The 24,268-nt window shown below is 38.2% G+C and overlaps 1 protein-coding gene and 1 long non-coding RNA gene across 4 annotated transcripts in view; one reads left to right on the forward strand and one right to left on the reverse strand.

Moving 5' to 3' along the window:
* IFT81 (intraflagellar transport 81) overlaps nt 1–24,268 on the forward strand; it is a 53,585-nt gene that overhangs the window by 19,970 nt on the left and 9,347 nt on the right. For both annotated transcript variants that reach the window (XR_010918222.1, XM_067539618.1), the window contains exons 8-13: nt 1,136–1,299; nt 4,573–4,668; nt 6,840–6,986; nt 20,674–20,823; nt 21,941–22,069; nt 24,005–24,094. Coding sequence is in view for 1 of the 2 variants with exons in the window: in XM_067539618.1 (XP_067395719.1) it covers nt 1,136–1,299; nt 4,573–4,668; nt 6,840–6,986; nt 20,674–20,823; nt 21,941–22,069; nt 24,005–24,094 (776 nt within the window). In the remaining variant the exon portion in view is untranslated. The remainder of the gene's footprint in view (nt 1–1,135; nt 1,300–4,572; nt 4,669–6,839; nt 6,987–20,673; nt 20,824–21,940; nt 22,070–24,004; nt 24,095–24,268) is intronic.
* Nucleotides 1–24,268, reverse strand: part of LOC137147485 (uncharacterized) — a 43,873-nt gene that overhangs the window by 6,070 nt on the left and 13,535 nt on the right. The window contains exons 3-4 of one of the 2 annotated variants that reach the window (XR_010918223.1): nt 21,913–22,007; nt 4,051–4,160 (exon numbers count right to left, since the gene is read on the reverse strand). This is a non-coding gene — a long non-coding RNA (uncharacterized lncRNA). Of the gene's footprint in view, nt 1–4,050; nt 4,161–19,383; nt 19,452–21,912; nt 22,008–24,268 lie in introns of those variants that run through there. The other variant, XR_010918224.1, reaches the window with a different exon arrangement.

A 24,268-nucleotide genomic window follows, 5' to 3' on the forward strand; every position in this document is an offset into this window, starting at 1 on the left:
TATGTTCAGTATTCTGAGTCAATGTATAGTTGTGTGATTTATTTTTTTTAAAGAGAACAGGGCCTGATTCTCATTTACAAAAATGCCCCGTTACACTAGTCTGGCAGTTTAAAGGAGATTGAAGTGAGCATAAATTGCAGTTACATACACTTAGGCTCCTGTACACTGCCAGAGCAGTGTAAAGAGGCCTTATTGTAAATGAGAATCAGGCTGAACAAGGTCAGAGACTATCAGAAATGTGCACATCAGACAGTCCAAATTCTCACTAAGGCCCACATTAGAACACTTACAAATGCTTATTAAAGATAATGGGTCAAATTCTGGACCTGTTCTATTCTGAGTCACAGATAGAGGGACGGGGTCAGATACATTAATGGTGCAGAAGCGGTGCTAAGAGTGGACAGACAGAGATTCCTTTCCTCACCTCCATGTAATTCCTGTTTGGGGCTGAAGTAATCCACATGTGACCAGGATTGTCTGTGTGCACAAGATGCTTACTTTGATGCTCCAACCCTGGAGGTCCTGAGGAGTGAGAGTTTAAAAGAAGCCCTGAGCAAGCCACCAGAGTTGTGCCACCCTTGGCCACCCCTTTTTTTGAATACACGTAAGATGGTGGATACACTTAAGCAGCCTAAATTTAGTCACCCACTTCTAAAACTTCATATAAATGGAGTCCAAAGCCAAATCAATTTTAGCATAACAAAACCATAGCACACAATCCAGTTTTCTGAATGAAATGGGACACATCTTTATTTGAATGGGGATGGTGAGACTTTTCATGGGAGTATTGCATATTGGAGTTTGTATACAAAGTCAGGTTAATGGAGTTTCACAGAAGAGGGGTTTTTATTGTGGTTAAATCTTGAAGAAGGAAATTTGGAAGGGAAATCTATGTAGTTTGCTATATTATAAGTTACTCTTGTTTAAAGAGGTAACCAGAATTTAAAGTATAAATCAACCAACTACGTATTCCTTTCAGTTTTGAGAAGAAGGCTGAAGCATTATACTCTAATTATTGTAATCAGTTGCTAAATAGCTTGATGTGTTGGTGAAATTACAGTTATTATGGAATGAAACCTAATTTCCCTCTACATTCCTTTGTTTAGACACATGTTGATTTAATATTTTTTTCAAGGTTTAATGAAGAGACTGGAAGAGGAAATAAAGTTCAATTCATATCTGTGTTCTGAAAAATTTCCTAGAGAACTAGCAAGTAAGAAGCAATCATTGTATTTCCTACAAAAAGTGGCTGCAGAGCCAGCTATGGGTCAGTCTGATCTCAATGAACTTGAAACAAAGGTAGGTTGACTAGAAACCCAACTAATTTGTCTTCTGAAGTTATACAAGCATCAGCTGTCTTATCCCTCCCTCAAATCTTTGAATAAATGTCTTTAATTGCCAAGCATAATTACCTTCCTTTTTCAAAGAAAAGAAAAAGTATGAGTTGCTGATTCAACCCAGGCTCTGTCATTACTCAAAACCCCACCTTACAAAACTGTTTAGAAAATTGTGTTAGTAATTGGGTTTGTATGAATAGAAATCTTAATTTATTATTATTGGAGGCCTATTTTTTTCCCCCACTCCTTACATCAGTTTTAGACTAGTTTAAAGTCCCATTGACTTCAGTGTAGTTACAATTACATAAAACCATTGTTAACAGAGTGGAGAATCAGGTCCTCAGTATGTATTGTCACTGACATTTCATTTTAATGCAATATGCAATGGTGTGAAGATAATTTGCATACTTGGATAACTTGCATGCTTTTTGTTTCAAATGAACATCACAGCTAATTTGTTGATCAAAGCTAATATATTTGATTTATTCTGTGTTACAATTTTTCAAACATCAGAAACTGAAGCTGTTCAGATCAGCTAAAATCTTTGATCATAATAGATTTCTTATTTGCCTAGGAAAATCTAATGCTTAGTAAAACTGAATACTTAATTTTTGTTTATAGAACAAGTTTAATTTCTGATCTGCTTTGTCATCCACAGCAAAGTATAATTTATAAAAAAAAAAAAAAATTGGCATAATGTGTGGAATGCTCATCTGCAACAGAAATAAGTGCATGTTTCCCTTAATTATTGCATTAGCCTAAATGAGAGAATAGATGTATAATGTGGTATGTCTTAGAGTTACTATTAGAAATGTAGAGAAAAGTAAAATATTGTTTATTGGTATATATGTTGAGTATAATAAAAGGTTGCTGCAGCCTTAACTACAGATAGGCTTATGACTCTCCATAATTTTTGTACCGTTTGGTAGAAATTTTCTCTCCCCCACCTAAAGCTTATGCTCATGATATCCCCAAATGCCTCCAACTCTTGGCTTGGCTCATGAAAGATGGTGGTAAAGAAATTGAGGGTGAAATCCTGGCTCCATTGAAGTCAATGGGAGTTTTGCTATTGACATCAGTGAGGCCAGGATTTCACCCTGCAAGTCTTTGTGATAGATTTTACTGATAGTGTTTAGTTTTATCACAGCAGTAGGGTAATTTCACTCCATATGAGTACAAGCTACTCTAATACATGCTTTAAAATTCTCCGTGATAATGTAATTAAGCCCCATACTTTATCTGAAGATCTGGGAAAGAATGGCTACTGGAAGCGTGATGCCTTAGCTTACGCTATAATAGCCAAGGATTCCACACTCTCATTGTGTAATGAAGGAGGACAAACTTCCAAATGGATAGTAAATTTAGAGGTGACCTAATGGGAAGAAAAATAATCTGGAACCATGGAAAGATCGCCTCTAGTGCACTAGAGAAAGGAAGGTACAAGAAAGGGCTACATGTCTAGCAGAAGTGATTGAAACCAGGAATTCTATTTTGATTAAAAGAAACACATTGCGGTGGATGGCAGAGATTGAGGTTCCAAGGTGAATCACACTGCTATTTTAAGGTTTCAGGTCTAATCTGTAGTTTAATAATGGTGTCATCCTTAAAGAATATAACAATCAGAGTATGAGAGAACATGGAGTTGTCATTGGCTTTATCATAAGAGGCCTAATCCCTACATTTACCCTGTTGACTCGTCTATTTATAGCCAAAGAGACTGGTTGGCATTTGCGGGGATAATGAATTGCAGACATAGTAGAGCAGTGGTTCCCAAAGTGTGGATTGCAACCCCCAAAGGATAACATGGGGTTGCGAAATGTTGAAAATATATGAAGGATCAGACAAGCCAAACCTGAGCGGTGCTGCATGGCACCCACGGTATATGCACGTCGCACATGGCGAGTACCACTTTGTTGGCCAGGCTCAAGGAGAGGCACCAATACTCTCAGGGAGCCTTGCCAGGTGGCTCCTTGAGGTCATGTTGTGAGATCCCCTGGCAGGGGGAGCCTGTCACAGGCCAGTGTGCCTGCATGAGGCCAGAACATGTGGCTGCTACACCACCACTGCCAGGAGCAAAGGGCCCAGCGAAGAGCACAGCAGCATGTGGCAGGGACAAAACGCAGGCCCCCTGCACTTTCTCCTCCAGTGGCTGCTGGTACTGGGTGCGGCCAAATGGGGTCACTTCATCAGCAGATGGGGTCATGGCAATCCCAAGTGTGCAGAGGAGGCCATTTTGTGCACAGCCTGACCCCACACACATCGTATGCAGAGGTCACATTGCACGGGGGAAGCTATTTTGCTCTACAAAACGGCACCCTCCTTGCAGCATGACCTCACACACACCGTTTGTGCGTGAGGTCATGCAGTCCAGAGGACACCATTTTGTAAAGCCAAATGCATCCTCTTTGCGGCATGATCTTGCATGTACAGTGCGTGCGAGGTCACACTGCAGGAAGGACACCATTTTTAAACCACAACTTCCATGCTGTCTGGGGTAGTGGGAAACACATCTGAACATGGGGTCATGCAGGGAAAATGTTTGGAAACCGCTGGTTTAGCGGGAACACCCAAGATAGCAGTGAGTCAGAGTTAGAGTATTAGGCATCAGTATGTTAGCATAGCTCCTGCTGACTGCTTGCCAGCTGAGGTGGGCTGTACTGCATCACATAGGAGGAAAATCAAGGTTTTGAGAAAAGAAGCAAAATGAGCTCACCATGGAGGAGTGGAAGGAACATACTGGACTGTTGAGGCGAGTGGGTCCTAGGATCTTCAGAATTGTAGTGGAGCTGGATGCCATTTAGTCTGATCTATCTCCTCTTCAGGCTGGTGATAAATGGTTTATTAAAGAAGTAGTATAGCTAGTCATTGATATAATCAGGGCACACAAAGCAACTGTAACATCATCCCTTTTCTCTATAAGGGTCCATCAACCCGATTCCTTTTGCAGGATAAGGACCTTGGTTTGGAGGGACTCCCTAACACAGGTTGATCTTGTTGTTAAGGCACAGGACAGCTGTATTCCTGGCTTTGCATTAGACTTACTGAGCAACCTTGGCAGGTCACTTAACCTTTTTGTGTCTGTTTCTGTCATCTTTAAAATGAATCTGATAATACTTCCTCATTTTGATATCCTTAGAGAGAGGGCAAAGTATTAATATTCCATTTTCTCTAACACTGCTAATGTTCATTCAATAAGAAATACGGCATATTCTCGATCTTCCACTCTTTATTCCAGATAAATGAAGTCAATGCACAAATTAATCAACTGATTGAAAAGAGAATGATGAAATATGAGCCAATTGATAGTAAATTTTCAATGTATCGACAACAGGTAAGAAGGAACAAAAGCTTTATTGTAAGCAGGATTCTTGTCCCAGCAAAATCCTATCAAATTGACTGAATATGTTATCTACAGTTTTGTATTTTCTTTTATCTTGTTTATGAAAAACTAAATTAAACAGAAAGATAAAAAGTATAAATAAAGAACAGTTGAACACAAGTATATTTACATTATATAAATCCTGAAGCTGCTTATTGTTGGGCATAGTCCTATTGACTGCAATGGGACTAAGTCTGATAATAAGCAATTACAGGCTCAGACCCTTAGGCTTTGTGTGTTTAGATGCAGTAGTGAGTCTGTATTCTAGGCCTAACACCTGAAAGGTGCCTGCAGTTCCTATAGAAGTCAGTGATAGTTGCGACACATTCCAGGATTGGCCTATATATATTGCATGCTCATTACTGAGTTCCTTATCTACAGTTGGAAATTTCCTGGAATATGGGGCTTATTCCAGAACAGCTATATTGGTAAATTTCCAAATATAGACAAGCTCTAACAGAGAAAAGCCTAGATCCTGATCCGGCAATCACTGCAGTGCTTACTACCAATCATATTCCATTTCTTGTATGTGACCATTATTATAGTATTTTTCCAATTGTCTGTATTTCAGAATGTATGTTACAATTTTAAAGTGGAAAAAAGAAAAGAACAAATGCTCTTGGTCAGTACTTGGTAAATCCACACATTATAGGCCAAAATTTGTGAAAATTGAAAATGTCTAGGGTTTACATAATAAACTATTAGATTTATTTTCCCAGTAACCTGTGTGACTTTGAATTTTACTAGTATTGTTCATGACAAATTTCTACAATTATGGAAGAAATATTTTTTAAAGTTATTGGGTAAAAGTTGTAATGCAGTGGTAGAATGTTTATTATTTTTAATTGCACATGTGTTCTGAAGTGCGTAATCTTTGTTTTGTAAGGGAGTGTTTCGTTCCCCAAGATAAGCATGCTACATAATGTGCTGGTACAAAAGACCCAGATGGCTCCGAATATAAAGCTCTGATGTTCCATAGAGGAACCATTCCAGGAATTCAGCTTAAGTGAAAAACTTGATGGTCTTTGCTCAGTTCCACAATGACTATAGTCAGCTTTATAAAATCATTGCACATATTCACGTTTGTCTCTGTGGATAAACTTAAGACACTAAGAACTGAGATGTCATACAGGCAAGATCACCTTTGATGTATATATTTAGAAAAAAAGCTGCTCCTTTAGTCCAGTGTGAAGAAGCTAGCATTGAAGATACCTACACTGTGGCTAAATTTTATTTTAATATGCAGAAAACACTAGGATGCATGTTCTAATTTTAGTGTTTGATTCTTGAAAAAAAAATTCTATGATATAAAAATGCTTTATTTTTCTGATCTACTTTACACCTATATTCTTAAACACAGTAATTTTTCCATGAACTGTTAGGCAACACTAAATATACAATATAGTATACATGGTGTGCACATTTCATTTAAAAACTAGTGCATCTCTGTGAGGCTCAGATGGGTGAAATAACCTGTAAATCCTTCATTCCTTTCCTCATTGTCTTTTTCTATGTTGCAGAGATTTAATGGCTCAGTTCTGTTGCTAGTTACATGCATATTTCTGTAGGTTGGAGTTATAAAAATCCATATTATGACATTTGTGAAATGTATCCAAGATTTTTCAACCTTTCCAATTAAACCTGGTTAGTGCATTTTACATATGCACAAAAAAGACAATAAATTAAACTGAGCAACTGTAACCTACACCTCCTGTTTCTTTTAATGAAAATTAAAAATTCAGGTGCAGAAATTAAAGCTAAATGTAAAAATATTAACATGAATCTGGAAAATAAATGTTAATGTGAATCTGAAATATAAGTGCTTTGGGTGAAATCCTGGTTCCGGTGAAGTCATTGAGAATTTTGACATTGACCAAAATGCTTTCAGCATTGAATCCATTACTATTGTTGTTATTGTTTGCTTCCAGTATAGCCACAAAGGGACACGTAACAACAAAATTTTCTTCTTAATAATAAATTTTCTCCCTACAATTTTCTCTACATTCTCAATGTTACCCTACCTGAATTTTAAATGTAACTCTTAGATTTTATTGATGGTTAACCATGGCTGACCAAGTGCATTTTTCCTTTACTCATCCAAGTTGACATCTAATAATCCACAGGCATCAATAATTTCTCGGAAGAAAGAAGCCAAGGCAGAAGAGCTTCAGGCTGCCAAGGAAGAGATGTCAAACATGGAGAGGCAAATGTTACAGAAAGCAAACCAGGCCCGGGAGTTGGATGGCACAGAAGTTTTGAAAGGTGACGAGGTGAGCTGAAGTAGCAGTGGGGTTGGGGAGGATGAGAGAAGGTAAACAATGGAGCATTCCAGTTGATAATAATTAATCCTTTCTAATTTTACAATTTGGTAACAATTACTAACATAGTTTACCAACATTTTATGGAATGCTCATATCAAAGAAAATGACAATGTTGTAACTAAATTAGATCTGTGATTTCTTGTGAAGTATAATTTAGAATTTGATACCAAAGACTGTGTTTTTAAATTTTTCTTTTAACTTTACACAGTAAAATAAATAAACAACAACAATATACTGCAACAAAGCTTTTTAAAAATTGGATTTGCAGCTATTTTCAGATTTAGTGTTTTACCCAAATTGAGTATAAATATTCATATATAATGTGTACTAGTTGGTATCTCTTAACATTTTAGTGTTGCAAGTCAAAATAGTGTCAAAGTCCATCTCATTGTTGGAATGATGATAAATAATGGTATTTGGTCTTGCTAATAATCATGATTTAATCACAAGGAATCAGAATTCAGAGATAAGCCATGTAGTTCAAATTTGCTAAGGGCTGCATGATAAAAAATCCACAGCTTTTCATTTTATTCTCTTTAGGACATATCCGCATCCAGTGGAATATCAGCAATGACATGACACATGAATTAGTACTATTTGCTCATTATCCAGATATATTTTACTTTTATTTTTTTCTCTATTCTCTCAGACCTACTTGAAGTTTATCTGTAACACAGATTTGGACTTGACACTCAATCTGGCTCAGGCAAAGCTTCATTTGAAGCTGCACACATAAAAGCAGCTTTTTCTTCTTAGAAGGTTTGTGAAGTGTCAGGCTGCTGTAACTGGGCAACAAGCTGTTGCCGTGCCAAATTGATTTTCCTGATATAACACCTTCCTCTCATGTGGAAAAAACTGTTGCCCATATTGAGGGAGCAGAGGCAGGCAGAATCAGTAAGACAAAGCCTGCCTTAGCTGAATCCACCTTCTTGCCTCTTGTTTCTTTTCACTCTCCTACATAAGCTTTTTGGCTTGGCCCATACTGCTCATCTGGCATGCCCGTTTGTGATCTTTTCCCATGCCCACATCTTGTCTTCTTACATACTACTCTGTGTGGGGAACTCCTTCCAGATTCCATCAACCATACCTCCTCCATAAATGCCCTCCTCAAATATCACTTTTCCTTCAACAGAAACTTACTACCCAGGGTAGTGTAGTACAGTGAATGGTTCCATTGTCTCCAGTAGAAAGTAAGACCCAAGTAAGACTTTGCAAGATCAAGGCTTTAGGTTGTCAGCTCTGTCTTGTCTTGTGAAGCACTATGCAGATCTATGGAACCATATCAGTAGTAATAATAACAAAACCACTTAATTGAATTTCTCACCACTATCAGCTCTTTAGCCCCAGTGTTGGGCTTGTCAGAGTCTTGGACAGGTTTTTTAATAAAACTTGGAAGCAGACAATCTATTCTTCATGACGTCCCCACTGTGCAGAAAGAACTGATTAATTCCTCAGCAGCAATTTTTTACAGAAGAGATATCCACAAACACTCTGCCTTATCTCCAGGAAAATACTGCACATCAATGTATTGTAAAGTAAATGAAAGAAACTTGATGTTTTGGCAACATCTGATAAGAACAAATTGTTCTGATCCTGGAATTGTTAGACAGTCAGGTAATACAGCAAATCAGGGTGCTTTGTTTCAGGTATCAGAAAGACGCTTGGTGACAAAATATGCAGGTTGTGTGGCTGGGCAGGCCCACAGACAGCAATTCCGGGCCCCAGGACAGAACAGTCAATGCTCCCCCTCAGAAAGGGATGGCTGAGGTTACAACCATTTGCAGCAGGTGAAGCTTCTCCTTGCTGAAGCTACCTCCCTGTTCCACCTCTTCCGCCTGAGGCCCTGCCCACGCTTCATCCCAGGCCCTGCCCCCTCCCCCGCTCAGCCCACTCTCTTCCACACCCCCATTCTCCCAGGCAGCGAGCAATGGCAGGGGGACTGAGCTGGGGGGCGGGGGGACATGGTGAGCAGCGTGGGGGGGCTGAGCAGGGAAGCGGGAGGAGGGACGTGGAGAGGGAGGTGAGCAGAGGAGGAGAGGAGAGATGCACAAGGCGAGGAGGCTGAGTGGGAATGGGAGGAAGGAGGGACGTGGTGAGCAAAAAGCAGTGGGGCCTGGAGCGAAGTAGGGGGTGGAGTGTGGGTGCAGCTGCAGACGGAAGAGGCAGGACAAGGAGCTAGCCTCCCTGAGGGGAAGCTTCACTCACCACCCATGGCCTGCCCTTTTAAATTGTTTCTCAGCTGCATGGCACAACCCCCCTTCCCCAATTTGGGCATCATCATGCTCTATTTCATCAAACATGGGAAGCTATAACATCGGACAAATGGGTATTAGAGGCCATTACATCAGGTTATACTATCTGATTTACTTCCATCCCACCATCCCACTCACCTTGCCATCCCTCTTCAGGTACCCCTCTCACAATCATTTACTGACACAGGAAATCTTCTCTCTCCTAAGGGTAGTGATACCCTTGTTACCCAAGACAAACAGGGATTGGAGGCCAATACTAGATCTCAGACAATTCAACAAGCATCTCAGACATCTGAAATTCAGGATGATGTCCCTAGCAGGTATAATTCCCTACCTAGAATCTGGGCACTGGTTTGAGATCCTTAACCTCAAAGATGCCTAATTCCATGTAACTATTCATCCCTCTCACAAAAGATTTCTTCATTTCACATCTGATCACAATCATTAGTAGTACCGGGTCCTATCCTTCTCCCGGTCTTCCACCCTATGGGTGTTCTCAAAACTCAGGGCTGTCGTAGCTGCCTACCTCTGTCATCGAGGAATAGTCTTTTCCTATCTCGACGACTGGCTCCTCAAAGGATGATCTTATCAGAAGGTGTAGTTGGCAGTTCAAACAACAATTTCACTATTTCAAAGTCTAGACCTACAGGTAAATCTCAATAAATCAATCTTGACTCCTACACAGCAAATACTCTTTATAGGAGTGTTTCTGGATTCAGTAACAGGCAGAGCTTACCTCCCTCCTGACTGGTTCCTTGTTCTAAAGAACCTTATCCAAAGAATGCAGCTCAGGCCAGCCGAAGACATGTCTGCAATTGCTGGGGGAGACATGGCAGCTTACATTTTTATGACACAAAATGCCAGGTTGCATCTTCGATGTCTCCAGGGGTAGCTCAAGACAGTTTCTGTACCCAGCAACACAATCTGAACAAACAGGTGTCTGTACCCAGCTGGGTCCTTCAAGGCACTCACCTGGTAGAAGAATCCTTCCAAGGTTTGTGCAGGAGTCCCATTCAACTATAATCCCCTTATGATCATGTTAACACCTGACGGTTCCCTCTTGGGATGGGGAGCACATTTGTGTTCTCAAACAGTCCAAGGCAAATGCTCACAATGGGAACAATGCTTGCAAATCAATTTGTTGGAGTTAAGAGTGGTCAGAAATGCTTGTCTTCTCTTTCTTCCCCTACTCAAAAACAAGTCCATCAAGATCATGACAGACAACATAGCTTGTATGTATTATATCAATCATCAGGGTGGAGCACATTGCCCCTCGCTCTGCACCAAAGCAATAAAGCTTTGGAACTTGTTCATAGCCAACCAGATAGTCATCTCCGCTTCTTACCTGATATATATACAAAACACCATGGACAGACGACCTCAGCAGACATTTCTCCTAAATTATGAATGGGACTTGGACTCTTCAGTCCTCAGCAAAATATTCGTAGCTTGAGAATTTACAGAGGTTGCTCTTTTAGTCATGACAGCCAACACAAAGTGGAGGAAATTCTGTTCCAGAGGGGGACTCGATCCCCAATTTCTAGGAGATGCTTTCCTCATTATATGGAAAAAAGATTTTTTTATGCAGATCCTCCATTTCCATTGCTTTTAAAAGTCCTCATCAAGATCAAGCCGGACCAAGCCACAGTCATTTTGATTGCAGTAACTTGGCCAAGAGAGGTTTGGTTTCCTTGCCTCATCAAACACAACTCGTGCCCTCCATGGTGGCTCCCAAGCAATCCTCGACTGTTGTTTCAGGATGCAGGTCAGACGCTTTACCCCAATCTGAATGTTTTGCAACTACAAGCATGGTTTCTCAGTGGTTCTCGGGACTAGAGGTGGCCTGCATTCATTGGGAGTTCAAAATGTACTTTTAAATAGTAGAAAGGAATCTACAAGACACACTTAACTTCAGAAAAAGAGAAGATATCATCTCAGTGTAACTGGCACCATCCCTGCCCAGTCATCTCTTTTCACAGTCTTGGATTACTTGTTGGAATTGGAAACTTCAGGGCTTTCTGAGAGTTCCATCAAGGTTCATTTCGTGGCAATAACAGCTTCCCACATGCCAGCAGAAGGATTCTTGATGTCCACTCACTCAACCAGAACAAGATTCCTGAAAGATCTTATGAATCTTTTTCTGCAGATTAGAGCTCCTATGCCTTGTTGGAATCTCAACCTTGTTTTTAACCAGCTCACGAAACAGCCTTTTAAACCACTAGCTACGTGTTTATTGCTATATGTGTCTGTGAAGATGGCCTTTTTGGTAGCCACCATGTCTGCTCAAACAGTGGGGAGATGGGGACCCTAATGGCAGACTTTCCATTACTGTGTTCTCCAAGGAGAATGTGTCATTATGATCCCATCCAAAATTTTTATCTAAGGTTTCTTCTGAGTTTCACATTAACCAAACTATTCACAGTCCAATTTTCTTTCCTAAACCACATCAGTCTACACAGAAATATGCTAGATGTTAAGAGCACATCAGCCTTTTACTTAAACAGAACTAAGCCATTCAGGAAGACCCCTAGACACTTTGTTTCTATTGCAGATAAGTCTAGCAGAGCCTTTATCTCCACTCAGATACTTTCTAAATGGATATCTGGATGCATTATTGCCTGTTTATGGTTCCGCTGAGGTTCTACCTCCCCTATAAGTGACTGTGCATTCTACTAGATCACAATCTACATCTGTAGCCATCCTCAAGAATGTTCTAGATGTTGAAATATGCAACATGATCCATGGTGCATCTTTTTCCATCCATTATCCTTTGGTTCGTGCTGCAAGATCAGATGCTGCAGTAGGCAATGCAGTTCTTTTTTCTATGATGGACTCTTCTGAAACTCCCACCTCTTTAAGGGGTTACTGCTCCGGAGTCCCCTGAAGTGGAGCACTCACAGGGACGCTAGAAGAAGAAGGAGAAGTTACTTACCTTATGCAGTAACTGGAGTTCTTTGAGATGTGTCCCCCGATGGATGCTGCTATTCCCACCCTCCTCCCCTCTGCTTCGGAGTTTCCTCTGTGGGACTTTGCGATAGAGAGGGAACTGAGGGCAGTTCACCTGCACAGCTCTATATAACCTCAGTATGATATGTAGGGTGCATGCATGTGCCAAATGGGCATTGGTATGAAAAATCTCCAATCAAAGGTGCGAGGCGCATGCGCATATGAAGTGCAGTGCCCACAGGGACACAACTCAAAGAACTCCAGTTACTGCACAAGGTGAGAAATCTCCCCTTTTAAATTTGTATAAGATTTCTAAAGGGATTAAAAATGGGTTTTAAATGCAGTCTTAATGATAATGCTAGCGATTAACACAACCGTCTTCTTCCCAAATCCTACAGTAAAATCAACATGTTCTTCTTCCCTTATACTTAGGCGTTAATGTCTGTGATCTTCTGTCTTTAATGATTTATTATCAGATTGCTCTCTCTAGTGCTGCTGTATCCCCTTATGGCATGTGGCATTCAAATTAATACGTTCTTCACCTGGACTCTCATACCAGCAATTGTATCCCCATCTGAGGTCTTTTTAACTCTTCATCCATTGAAAGGTCAATCCTGGCTGGCTTATGTTTTTAGGAGCTAGTGTTTTGCCTTCTCCTCGATGAAAACGAACATACAGTTTCCAGTCGCAGCTAGTTAAAGAAGTTGCACAGCCAGATGGAATTTACAGGCAACAACAGGGAGTGACCAGTTCATTCGATACCAAACTGCAAACTACTAAAGCTAAATTGTCTGTTGCAGGGATTGTGAAATCTTTTAAGTACTTCAAACAGAAGTACAATGAACATAGGGGCAAAGCTGGCAAGCTGTTAGCTGCAGCTGTCAGATCCTGAAAATTAGGGAATCAAATTTTGACACTTAGAAGGGTAGATGGTTCAATTACAAGTGATCCTAGGTAAACCTGTGATATTTTTAGCTCTTTTCACAGCACATTGTACTTTTCAGAGTTCAATGTGGGACCCCAGGGGCCTAGACTTTCCCAGGGTATCAGAATAAAATAGGATCAAAGCTGGGTTCACCCACAGTGAATGAAGTCAAAAGGAACATGTTGAGAATGTAGCCTAGGAAATCCCGTGGATTTTTAAACATATAGTTGAGTTAAGCAACTTGCTTGCTTGGTGAGTTATTTAGTTATTTTTACACACAAACCTCTATCCCTTCCTCCCTCTCTCTCAAAAAAAGCAGAAGCAGATATATTTTGTTTGCAAATTTTAGGAGAAGGTGGCCTTTGACTGTAGATCATTCTGCCCCAAAAGAATCCTAGTCAGTGTGAGTCCATCAAAAAGCAAACTTCTAGTAGCAATACCAGATAGATAACTTTTAAAAGTGTGGTCATCAAGGAGCTGGCAGTTTAGGTGTTAATGAATTTAAGCAGGGACCTGAGATATATTTTTCCCATCATTATCCCAACTCTTTCTCTTAACTATCTAGTGAAATATTGGAGAAAGATTTTAATACTTTCTGCCAATGGTTCTATAAATAAATTAAACAAGGAGAATGGATGTTACGGTCAATCCCTCTGTGAATACAAAGAAGGTGAGTCTATAGAACTGCTACTGAAGCCAGAAGCTCTTGCTGTAAGACATTAACCTTCATCGAAGCCAAATGTATGCTGTGATTCAGATATAAAATACAGCTTCACACAACTGAATGCTCTCGGCACCCACTGGCATGAAGAAAGCATTAATCTTATTGATCTCCATGTTTTCAGTGATAACTGGAAACACTTTTTCATTAAATATATTCTGATTGTTCCACATTATTAGTAATGACTGCTGTAATATCCCTTTTCTTGCCCAGCTGCAAACATCTAAGAAGAAACCTAATAGTCAACATTCCATGATTGGGCTGTCTGATGAGCAGACAGTAAAGATACATTTCCTTTTAATATACCAAAATAATTGCCTTCTCTCTGGAAGTTCGTCCTTAGTATATGAGTCATTAATCATATGTAAAAATGGCAGTACTGGCTAAAACACAGATCTGATATAAGATTATTGAAAACCTGTCATGCCCAAGAACTTTCCCTGACTGAATTTTAATTGCTTGCAAGGCCTTTATCATGTAATTGGATTGGCTAGAAAATTAACCATCTGTTCCTTAATTCTCAGTACACAGATTTGACTAAGATTTTCTATGGCTGCCCTACTGAGACAATGATAATGTCCCTGTATTAACAAAACTGCTTCTTCACAATTGGCATTCATTTCTTAATTTCAGAAAGAAAAAGTCCCTTTTGGGGGATTAGACTGAATTAATATTATCCAGGTGTTCTTAATTATTAATAATTTAGTTGGTTTTCCATACCTTGACACAACTGCTACTCCCTTTTTTTCTTCACATTTAATACCGTTTTTCTACACTGACTTTTTGCAAAGGAATATTTTTTAATATAATACATCCAAAATTATGTCCCCACATCATACAACATTCCAGGATTGTCACAAAAGTGAAGGATTAATTTGTGGATTTGTTTCCCCCCCCTCCCCCCCCCCAAAAAAAAAAAACAAAAAAAAAACCCTATCCTTTCATCATCTGAATATGTATGGTTGTTAATCCTGGAGTAAGGAGTTTGTGAAATCTCCATTCTTTTGTTCTTTTTATATGATAGAGGATGTCCAAATAAACTAGTGACTAGCTAGATCTGAAAGGTTTTTTCTCTATTAAATCTTTAAAAATTAATACATAAATATGAAATAAATGGCAGTATTAATGATAAAGTAGAAAATAAAATTCTTAACCCTGATAGTCAACAAAATTCTGCATTGATTTACACCATTTCCTTCTTCACTGGAGCTCCACAGGTTAAATCAGTGTGAATATGTCCCCTCGTATCTATAAATTCATAATGCAAAGAACTAAAAAATCATGGGTTTGGTGTAAAAATAATGATATTTTTAAAATAATATTTTGGATTGTCTTTTGTTGTTTTTTTCCTTCTGGTTTTTGAGCCTTTAGGGTTCATGTTCTCAAGCTTTTCTCTGCAACCACGAGGGCTAGAAACTTGTAACATGACTCCACAAGCAGGAACTTAAAGAAAATCACCAAATATTGAGTTGACACTTATGATTGACACTTTTTGTTACTGAAAGAAATCTAGAAGAAAACCTGAACTAACATAAATTAGAAACATGCTACTTGCTAAGGACTTAGTCTTGCAGAGAACTTCAACATGTTCTTAGCTTTAAGTATGTTAGTAGTGCCGCAGCAGTCAGTGGAACTATTTGTGCTTAAAATTAAGAATATACTTCAGTGTTTGAAAGACTGGGGCCAGAATGCTGAGCACTTCGCAGGATCAAGCCTTAAACTTTGTATAGTAAATATCAATGGGCATAGTTTGTAGAGTGCCAGTGTTCTTTCACGTGAGAAAGGATTATGAAGAGAGAGGAAGCAAAGAAATAGGAGGGAATAAAGATGACCATTTATCTTCCTAAGAATATAGTTCTTTAAAAACAAAGACTTTGAAATGTTGTCTGTCTGTTTCTGATACAGTGCCCTTTCCATGAATGCTTTGTGGCAAATATCCTAATACGTTGAGAATTGCAAGAGGTGCTAAGTTAAAAGCCAAGTGATGTAACCATGTGAAGGAAATGTGTTTTCTGGAATGCCTACATGCCTTAAGTATTACTTTTAAGGAAAGGAAAAATGATCTGGTGGTTAAAGCATAGGACTCAGAGTTCGGAAATCTAGGATTTGACTCTAATTCAGCAAAGCACTTAAGCATGTGCTGTCCCACAGACTTCCTGTGTGCTCTCGTGAAAATCAATTTAAAAGCTCTGACTCAGTTTCCCTATCTGTAAATGATAGATAAGTATTATCTCACAAGGGTGCAGTGAGACTTAATACATTCATATTTGTAAAGTTCCTTCAGATATTCAGATGGAACTCAGGAGAGCAGGGATAAGTGGTACTGTTGGTGGTGGATCTTTAAATAAAATGTGAGAGTTATATAGCTAATCTGTCCTGGGATTCTAGGTACCCACATGTCTCAGAACTATGAGTTTCTGGTCAAAGTCCGACTTTTATTCAATCCATTTTATAACATAGCAACCAGGCTTTCATATTACATCCACCATATAAATAATCAAGTGGAAAAGCATAATCTTTCTTTGCTTACATTCAGAAAGTTTCTGTATCTCAGGGAGCCTCTTGCTTATCTAGCAAGTGATGGACAGAAAGCTGGTTGGTTTACTTTAAATGCTATCTCAGCACCTGCAAATAGTTCTTGTCCAGTCATTTAATCTTTGAACAGTTAATATTAAGTTGCTTGAAAACAGAAAGCTCACTAGTGGACAAAAGTCTTTGAAATCATACTTTACTTTGGATATCAACAGATTCATAGGAATGTTCTTAGGGGATTTCTGCTGAGTCTCTATGCAGGAAACAGATGACCTGATCTATGCGTAGATAACTGCTGGAAAATGGACTCTTTTCTATTCCCACTGGCCAGCTGGGTGATCTTGGGCAAGGCACTTCATCTCTGTGTATCTCAGTTTCCCCATCTGCAAAATACTGATAATGATTCTGACCTCCTTTGTAAAGTGCTTCAAGAGCTATCCATGAAATGTGCTATAAGAGTGAGGTAGATAATTTGAAAATGATTTGGCTAAACATAGCTAATCCTTTTCTTACTTAAGGGCCTCTTACCACTGTAAAATGTAATATTTTATTAAAAGTTTTAAGGGGCTGATTTTCCTCCCTACAGCTTAAGATGAGGTGCTACAGATGCTAAGCACTTCTGCAAATAATGCCCTCATATGCTTTCACACTTTTGAAAGTGTTGGTAATTTACAATTAGACTAGTCGTAAATTCCCCGATATTTGGGATCTCTTGGTTTGATTCATGGCTGTTGGGTTAGGGGGCATTTGGGCTGCCACAGATCTGGTGAGTATGCCATGAGCTCCTTCCAGTAAGATTTAAATGGAGTTTCACCTGTTTACCCTAGCACTAAATTTGGCCCTGGATTTAGGAGGGTTTTTAAATCTGTGTTACATTTGGAGAAGACTATATTTTTATAAATTCTTCTAAACTCTTTGATTCATTATCTATAGGACATTGTCATCTTGCTACTGTTGCATATAGCTTGTTTTACAGTTTCATGTAACTAGAATAATGTGAAAACCAAAATATGCATTTATAAACCAGGAAATTGCATAATGTCAAACCCAGATTTGCGTGTCCTAAAATGGATGGGGTTGCAACCCTGTCAATGTATACCATCTGAAGGTTTCGTCCATTTTTTGGTTTTGGATGGGTTGCTTATTGTATGGCCCAGGCTCAGTCAGCTAATAATAGAACATCTGTGGAATCAGTTCTTTAATCAACAGAGTCCTTTGGTTTCCATTGTTAAATAGATTATGCTTGGCAAAATACTGAATATGCAAATACTGTGTCTCCCACTCAGGCTATTTTCAAGACCTTAAAAGTAGTTATGAAAGTGAGGAGAATAATAGCTTGCTTTCAACCCTGGGGTAAACTGACAGAAAATCATTCAGATCTGACAGCTGTGTGTAGTCACATGTGAAATAAGTTTCTTCTCTTACATAATTCTTTACTATTTTCTGCTGTCCGAATGAAATATCACTGGACCTGCTCCATTAAGAGAAAAGAGGGCAACCCATGTTTTTCTTACATTAGTTTGTGTGTGTTAGAATTATGTCTGTTTATCTTGTAACAAAATATTTTCTGTATCAGTTTGAAAACCACAGAAAATTCAGGGTTTGCACAAGCTATGAAACATTTTTTCTAGTCTGTATAAACTGAAAGGATGTGTTCGAATTGACTGTTATAAAACATTTCTTTTGCTAATTAACTTGCAACAAACTACATTACAATAAAAACCTCAGTACAATTGTGACAAATCTGCTGCTTTACTGTTTAGTGGTATGACTTTTGTGACCTTGTCTATCCTTGTCCTAGGTAATACGCACAATATAAAATGGTATTCTAAAGCCACACATAGTCCAATCTGCATAGAGCACATTGAGTAATTTGTGGGTTTGTTCTTTCACGAAAAACGTTTATAGCTTTTAGCTTTAAAAATAGTTCTGGAGTATAGCAAGATAGAAAAAGCTTTGGCCTAGATATTGCACAGGATGGCAGATGAACAGGGTGGATTTCATTTTGGGCATTTTGCCCAGGACACTTTTTATAGAACATACAGTTACTCTAAGGGTTCTTAGGCTGTGGTTACATCAGTTTTAAGCATTATTCTTCCAAAAGGAAATTCACTCACAATCTAGATACTTTCATGCATCTTAATTTTTAACGTTTAAAATTGTATCTGTGGTAATAGGACTGCTGATATTTTCTTGGGATTCTTTGTTAGTAGAATGCACTAATTCTATAGTAAAGACCTTATCCTAGGGGCTGAACATTTTGAATCCTGTTGTTACACTGCATTATCATAGTGTATTTTATTTCTTTTGAATTCCTTGCTCTCTCCATCTGTGGATCTAAAAGCACTTTACAAATGTCAAATTTTGCTTCATAACATCCCTATTAAGTATATCAATAAGCGCTAACTCCATTTTATATATGGGAAAACAGAGAGAAAAGAAAGTTTAGGTCCTACATTAAAAAAAAAGTTAATGATTCGAAGAGCCTCAGTTCTTCTGTGCTCAACTTCAAAAACACCTAGGGCCTGATTTTTCAGGTGTACATCAAATTGAGCATGCAAGAATTAGGAGACAGATTAGGTAAATGTGATGATCTCTCAGGCTCTGGATTATTATGCTTAACTTTTTAATAAGCAAAAAGGGAACTCCTGTTCACTAATTCTATTTGTGCACCTTTTATGCTGGTCTATGTATGACAGTCCTTCCGTTGGGTACACAAAGTAAACAGTTGACTCTACTCTGCACTGCCCTTTTGTTAAAAAAAGATTAGTCAATAATATCTTTCAATTCAACAAGAGACATTGAAAGAGATCAGTATTTAACTACTAACAACCAGCACTTACAATTATTACTCTTTTCCCTATGGCCATTTCTCCGTTTTCTCTTCATATTTTTTCTGCCCTTTCCTATTATACCTGAGAACTCATAGAGCTTAAGACCAGAAGGGACTACCGGATCATCTAATCTTACCTCCTGTGTGTCACAGGCCACCACCACCAGCATTGCACATTAACCCAACAAACAAAATTAGAGCAAAGTATTACAGCCCTCAGGAGACAAGCAGAGAATAGGAGGGACTGATTGAAGTGCACCAGTGCTTAAGGACCCTGCAATGGCAGGGAGATAATTAAATGAGATCTACCCAGACAGTCTTGGCAAGTGAGCTGTACCGTATGCTGCCAGGGAAGATGAAAAACCCACAAGGTCACTGCCAAACTGACCTGAGGGAAAATTCCTTCCCAGTACCACATATGATGATCAGTTGGACCTTGAGCATGTGAGCAAGAACCAGCCAGCCAAGAACCTCAGAGAGAGAGAGTGCTCAGTGCCACCTTAGAGTCCTGGTTAACCCCATCCGATGTCCCATCTCCAGACACGGCCATCCTTGATGGTTCAGAGGAAGGAATTAAAAAAAAACAAACTCCTAGAATACATTGGAAGGGAGGGGGAAATATCTTCCTGACCCCTGATGGTGACTGGCTGAAACCCTGAAGGATGAGCTTTAGGACTCTGTACTTCCTATGTGTTCATTGGTTAAATTTGAAAAAAAAAAAAAAAAAAAATAGAATTCGTAATTTAAAAAAAATTAAATTGCTGCAGTGACATGTGAATCAGAGGTAACTGGAACATTAATAATAATACTTATCCTCTGCCTTTCATATTAGGAGAAGAAGGGCAATCTTGTGGCTAAAGCCCATGAATAGATAGTGGGAGACCTGAGTTCTAGTCCCAGCTCTGCCAGAAATGTCTTGTCACTTTGAGCAAGTCATCTCTGTATCTCAGTTTTCATCTGTAAAGTGTGAATAATAATGATTATTTACTTCACAAGGATGTTGTGTGGTTCAGTTCTGTAAATCTCCTTGGTGGTCTTGGATGAAAGGCACTCTCATGTAAGTGCAAAGTACTATTATATTAACTATTATTATCCAAGGGTCTACAAAAAATTTGCAAACATCAGTTAACTGTTCTAGCCCCGTGGGGCAGGTAAGTAGAAATAAATGGTTTCCATGTGGTAAATGGCTAAACGGCATTATAGAGAGATGGAACTGACTTTCCTGATGTGTCACAGTGAGTGATTGGAAGAATTGAAAGTGGAACCTGGGAGTCCTGACTTCCAGTTCTCTGCTCTAAACACTATGCTACAATTCTTGCAAAATGCTATCTTAACAAGATATTTTATTTTATATAGATATAAAGTGTGAGAAGTCCTTTATTTTTCATTCCAATTGAATTACAAATGTCCCTGTTCTCTCATTTCAGTTTAAACGATATGTTAATAAGCTTCGAAGCAAAAACACATTTTATAAAAAGAAGCGTCTAGAAATAGCAGAAATTACAGCTGAGTATGGTATCCTACAGAGAACAGAAGAACTCCTAAAACAACGCCATGAGGTTATTCAGCAACAGTTGGTAAGGCAAAATTCTCCCACTCCCATACTCCTAACCATAATGATAACCATCAATACAACGTAATGGACATAATTGGTTTGGAATTTTTTAATGTGTTTTAATCTTTAAAGCTCTCCTACTATTATTAGCTAAAACTGCTAAAGCCTGCTTGGTATAGGAATTGTTTTAATCTGCTCATTATACTCGGCTATCATATTTCATGACTAGAAATAGTTTCTTATAGACAGTTGTACATGTTCTACTTTTTTTTCCTTAAATCTGACGGGCCTAATCCTGCACTCAAGTGAAGTCATTGGCAAAATTTTAACTGACTTCAACAGACAGGGGAGCAGGTCCTTCATTAGTTGGAGGTAAGCTCTGGTATATTTTGAGAGCTTAAAAATTATTTGATCAACAATAAGGTAGAAATACAAACTGTCAGAGATACCGGAATAGTATTTAAAAACCGCAACAATAACTAAGCATTATGAAGCATATACACTTAGAGCAGTTCCTGAAGTAAGTTAGACAATATGTATTACTCAGAAATTGAAAACTAACCAAACTCTGCTTCTGGCACTAAACAAAAGGAGGACTTCCCACACCAATCAAGAGCATCAGAATATGCATGAGTACAAGTCTCCAGGAAATATACATCCATTCCAATTGCACTAGGGTTTTACAGCAAGATAGTTAATGTGCATTAATTATCCTACAGTAAAACAATCACTTTTTTTTGGCCATGAAGACAAAACCTATGTCTACCTCCATACAGCTATTAAACCCCATGAAATGCTCCACACCAAAGTGGCTATCGCTATTATAAGATACATTTTTTAAAAACAACTCTAATTGTATGGGGTTTTATAAGGCTGATGCACTTGGAGTTGGTATATGTGTGTCACTTTTAGAGAATTAATGCCCTGCATACTGGCCTCCTATGATTGTTTGAGTCATCGCTCCACATTCTGTATTACAAAATTAAATTTCTTTGCATATTTAATTATCAACTACTGGAACCACTAGCACTTAACTTCACTTACAGCATTTTTGCAATATTTCACTTACATTAGAGAACTTGCTTCATGGTCTGCCAGCACCTATACTCACATTTTGTATTTATTTTCTATGTTCACAGCAAGCTATTGAGGACAAGAAGGGTATCTCTGGATACAGTTACACACAGGAGGAGTTGGAGAGAGTATCTGCAGCAAAGAGTGAGATGGATGAAATGAAGGGACGAACCCTAGATAACATGTCTGAAATGGTGATTTTGTCTAATTTAACTATTGTATTTCTGCAAGATGGATGTTTAATTTTAGACAAATAAAATCAGGATTAACATTTCTGGCACAGTTTTAAAATAAAATGCAATGTGTGTTTGTAGAAATGCATTTTGTAATATGCTTTTGGGCAATGTCCAACTACAAAAGTGACCTGGAAGAGATTTAGAAAAATTGGGCATGTGTCCTTTTTTTGTTTCTTTTTGATGTACAAAAAATGCCTTTAAAAAAAAAAAAAAAAAAAGTGCATGTGTCCACAAGCATGAGAGTGGTGTTTCCTGATTATTTTCCCCTTAGAAATATCAGGGATATCAAGTCTGGGCTTCCTGGATTTGACATTTTTGTGATTTCAGGCATTGTCTATTGTTAGTATTGGCATCTTAACTGAAAGCATGGAATGGGATTGAAACTTAACAAAAACCTTCCTTTTTCCAAAATGTTATTTAATCATTTGAAATAAATAGTTAACAAAAACAAAACATAATGAGTTTTAAACAGCCTGACTAAAATCCCTTCCCCTTTCAACTGTCTTGAATCTTGTGATGTTGTCATTTAACTCATCACAGAATCTTGCAGACAAGACATGACTTGAATTACTAATGGAAAAAATCACATAGAAAAAACATTTTTTTAAAAAAAGCCTCTCAAGCCTTCTTTATTTGTACATAACAAAGAGCAACATAAAAGGGCTTTTTTTTTTTTTTTTTTTACAGTTGTAGGTCACTTTTTAAATTGACTGGTGAAAATAAAAGAGTATTCTTCTCAACCAGGAGGCTGGATATAATTTGACTGTTAGGCAGCATCATTTCATTATTTAAAAGTCTTTCTATTTTTTAAAGTATTTTACAAAAATTTCTAAAGCAATCATAAATATACTTGCAAAATCCTGATAGTTGCTGAACCAATAATAGGAAGCCCCAGAGCAGGAGGGAAAAATTAGGAGAAAGACTAGGGATTGGACTGGAATTAGATTGATGGAAAGCAGGAGGATCACACGGGTTTATTAGGAAGTGAGAGAGAGCCATACATTCAGTAAGGTTTGAGCCTCATAAATGTTTGAGGTTCTCCTATCTCTATTGCACACAGCACTCCCTCTTTATAACACTTAATTGTAAAGCTATCCCTGTTAAAAGGTTTTTGTACTCTAGATTACAATTCTCATTGGTCCTGATCCAATTTCCATTGAAGTGAGTTCATCCATTAAACTCGGTGGGCATTGGATGGGATCTTGTATTCATAGAAATGCTCCCTCTTTATGATACACTGTACAAAATACCTGGTTTTCAGAAACAGTCTTGGAGGGAGAGAGAGAGAGAATTAAACTTGGTGTAAATCTGTGTAATTGTGTATTTAACATTATAAAATACCAGTAGATCATTTGATACTCTTATAATTTAATATATATTTATTTGTAGCTATTCTCTTTGTGCTCACTTTATAGATCAGTATATGCATGTAATGTTAGAAGCTGACTAGAACTTTTAGCATTTTTAGGTTCTTGTCAGGATTTGACTAGCTATGCACCTAAACTAAGAGTTCAGAGACCTTTTTTCAGATATCTTCCACTCTAAATAAGGTAGATTAGGTTCCATAATCAGCAGGATAGAATTAATCTATATACAGAATACACAGGCAACTGTGAAATAAATATATCAAGGGATTCTGATAATGCAATTCAAACCATGAGAGCAAGGCTGGAGTAGATTATAATGGTATCCCTATTATAAATTGTGCTATGTTTTTTAATTATCATTTGCCTATCATTTATTTTACATAATATATGATTGTCTCCTTTCTTTAGATCTCATACCTGTTTTCTCTCCATATTTTTGCCTTCCTTCTCTTTACCCTCCCATTCTTAATATTCTCACTGTTTTACCAATAGCATATTCATACAATGCCTTTTGTTCATATATCAGGTAAAAAAACTGAATGCTATGGTGGCAGATAAGAAGTCAAGCCTAGCTCCAATTATCAAAGAATTGAGACAGTTGCGGCAGAACTGCCAGGTTAGTAAAAATGTTTAGGAATATATCATGTAGTAGATAGATGTGAGCTTACATGGAGTGGAACAAATTTTCAGAAATCACCTCTAAATTTTGCTTTGCAATTTTGCCTATAAAATCAGGGGCACGCCTGTGACCTGCTTCAGCATTACATTACTCCAGTTTTATACCAGTATA

Source organism: Emydura macquarii, unplaced genomic scaffold, assembly GCF_026122565.2.
Source record: "Emydura macquarii macquarii isolate MOO-44397 ecotype Brisbane River unplaced genomic scaffold, CSIRO-AGI_Emac_v2 contig_554, whole genome shotgun sequence".
Lineage (NCBI taxonomy): Eukaryota > Metazoa > Chordata > Testudines > Chelidae > Emydura > Emydura macquarii.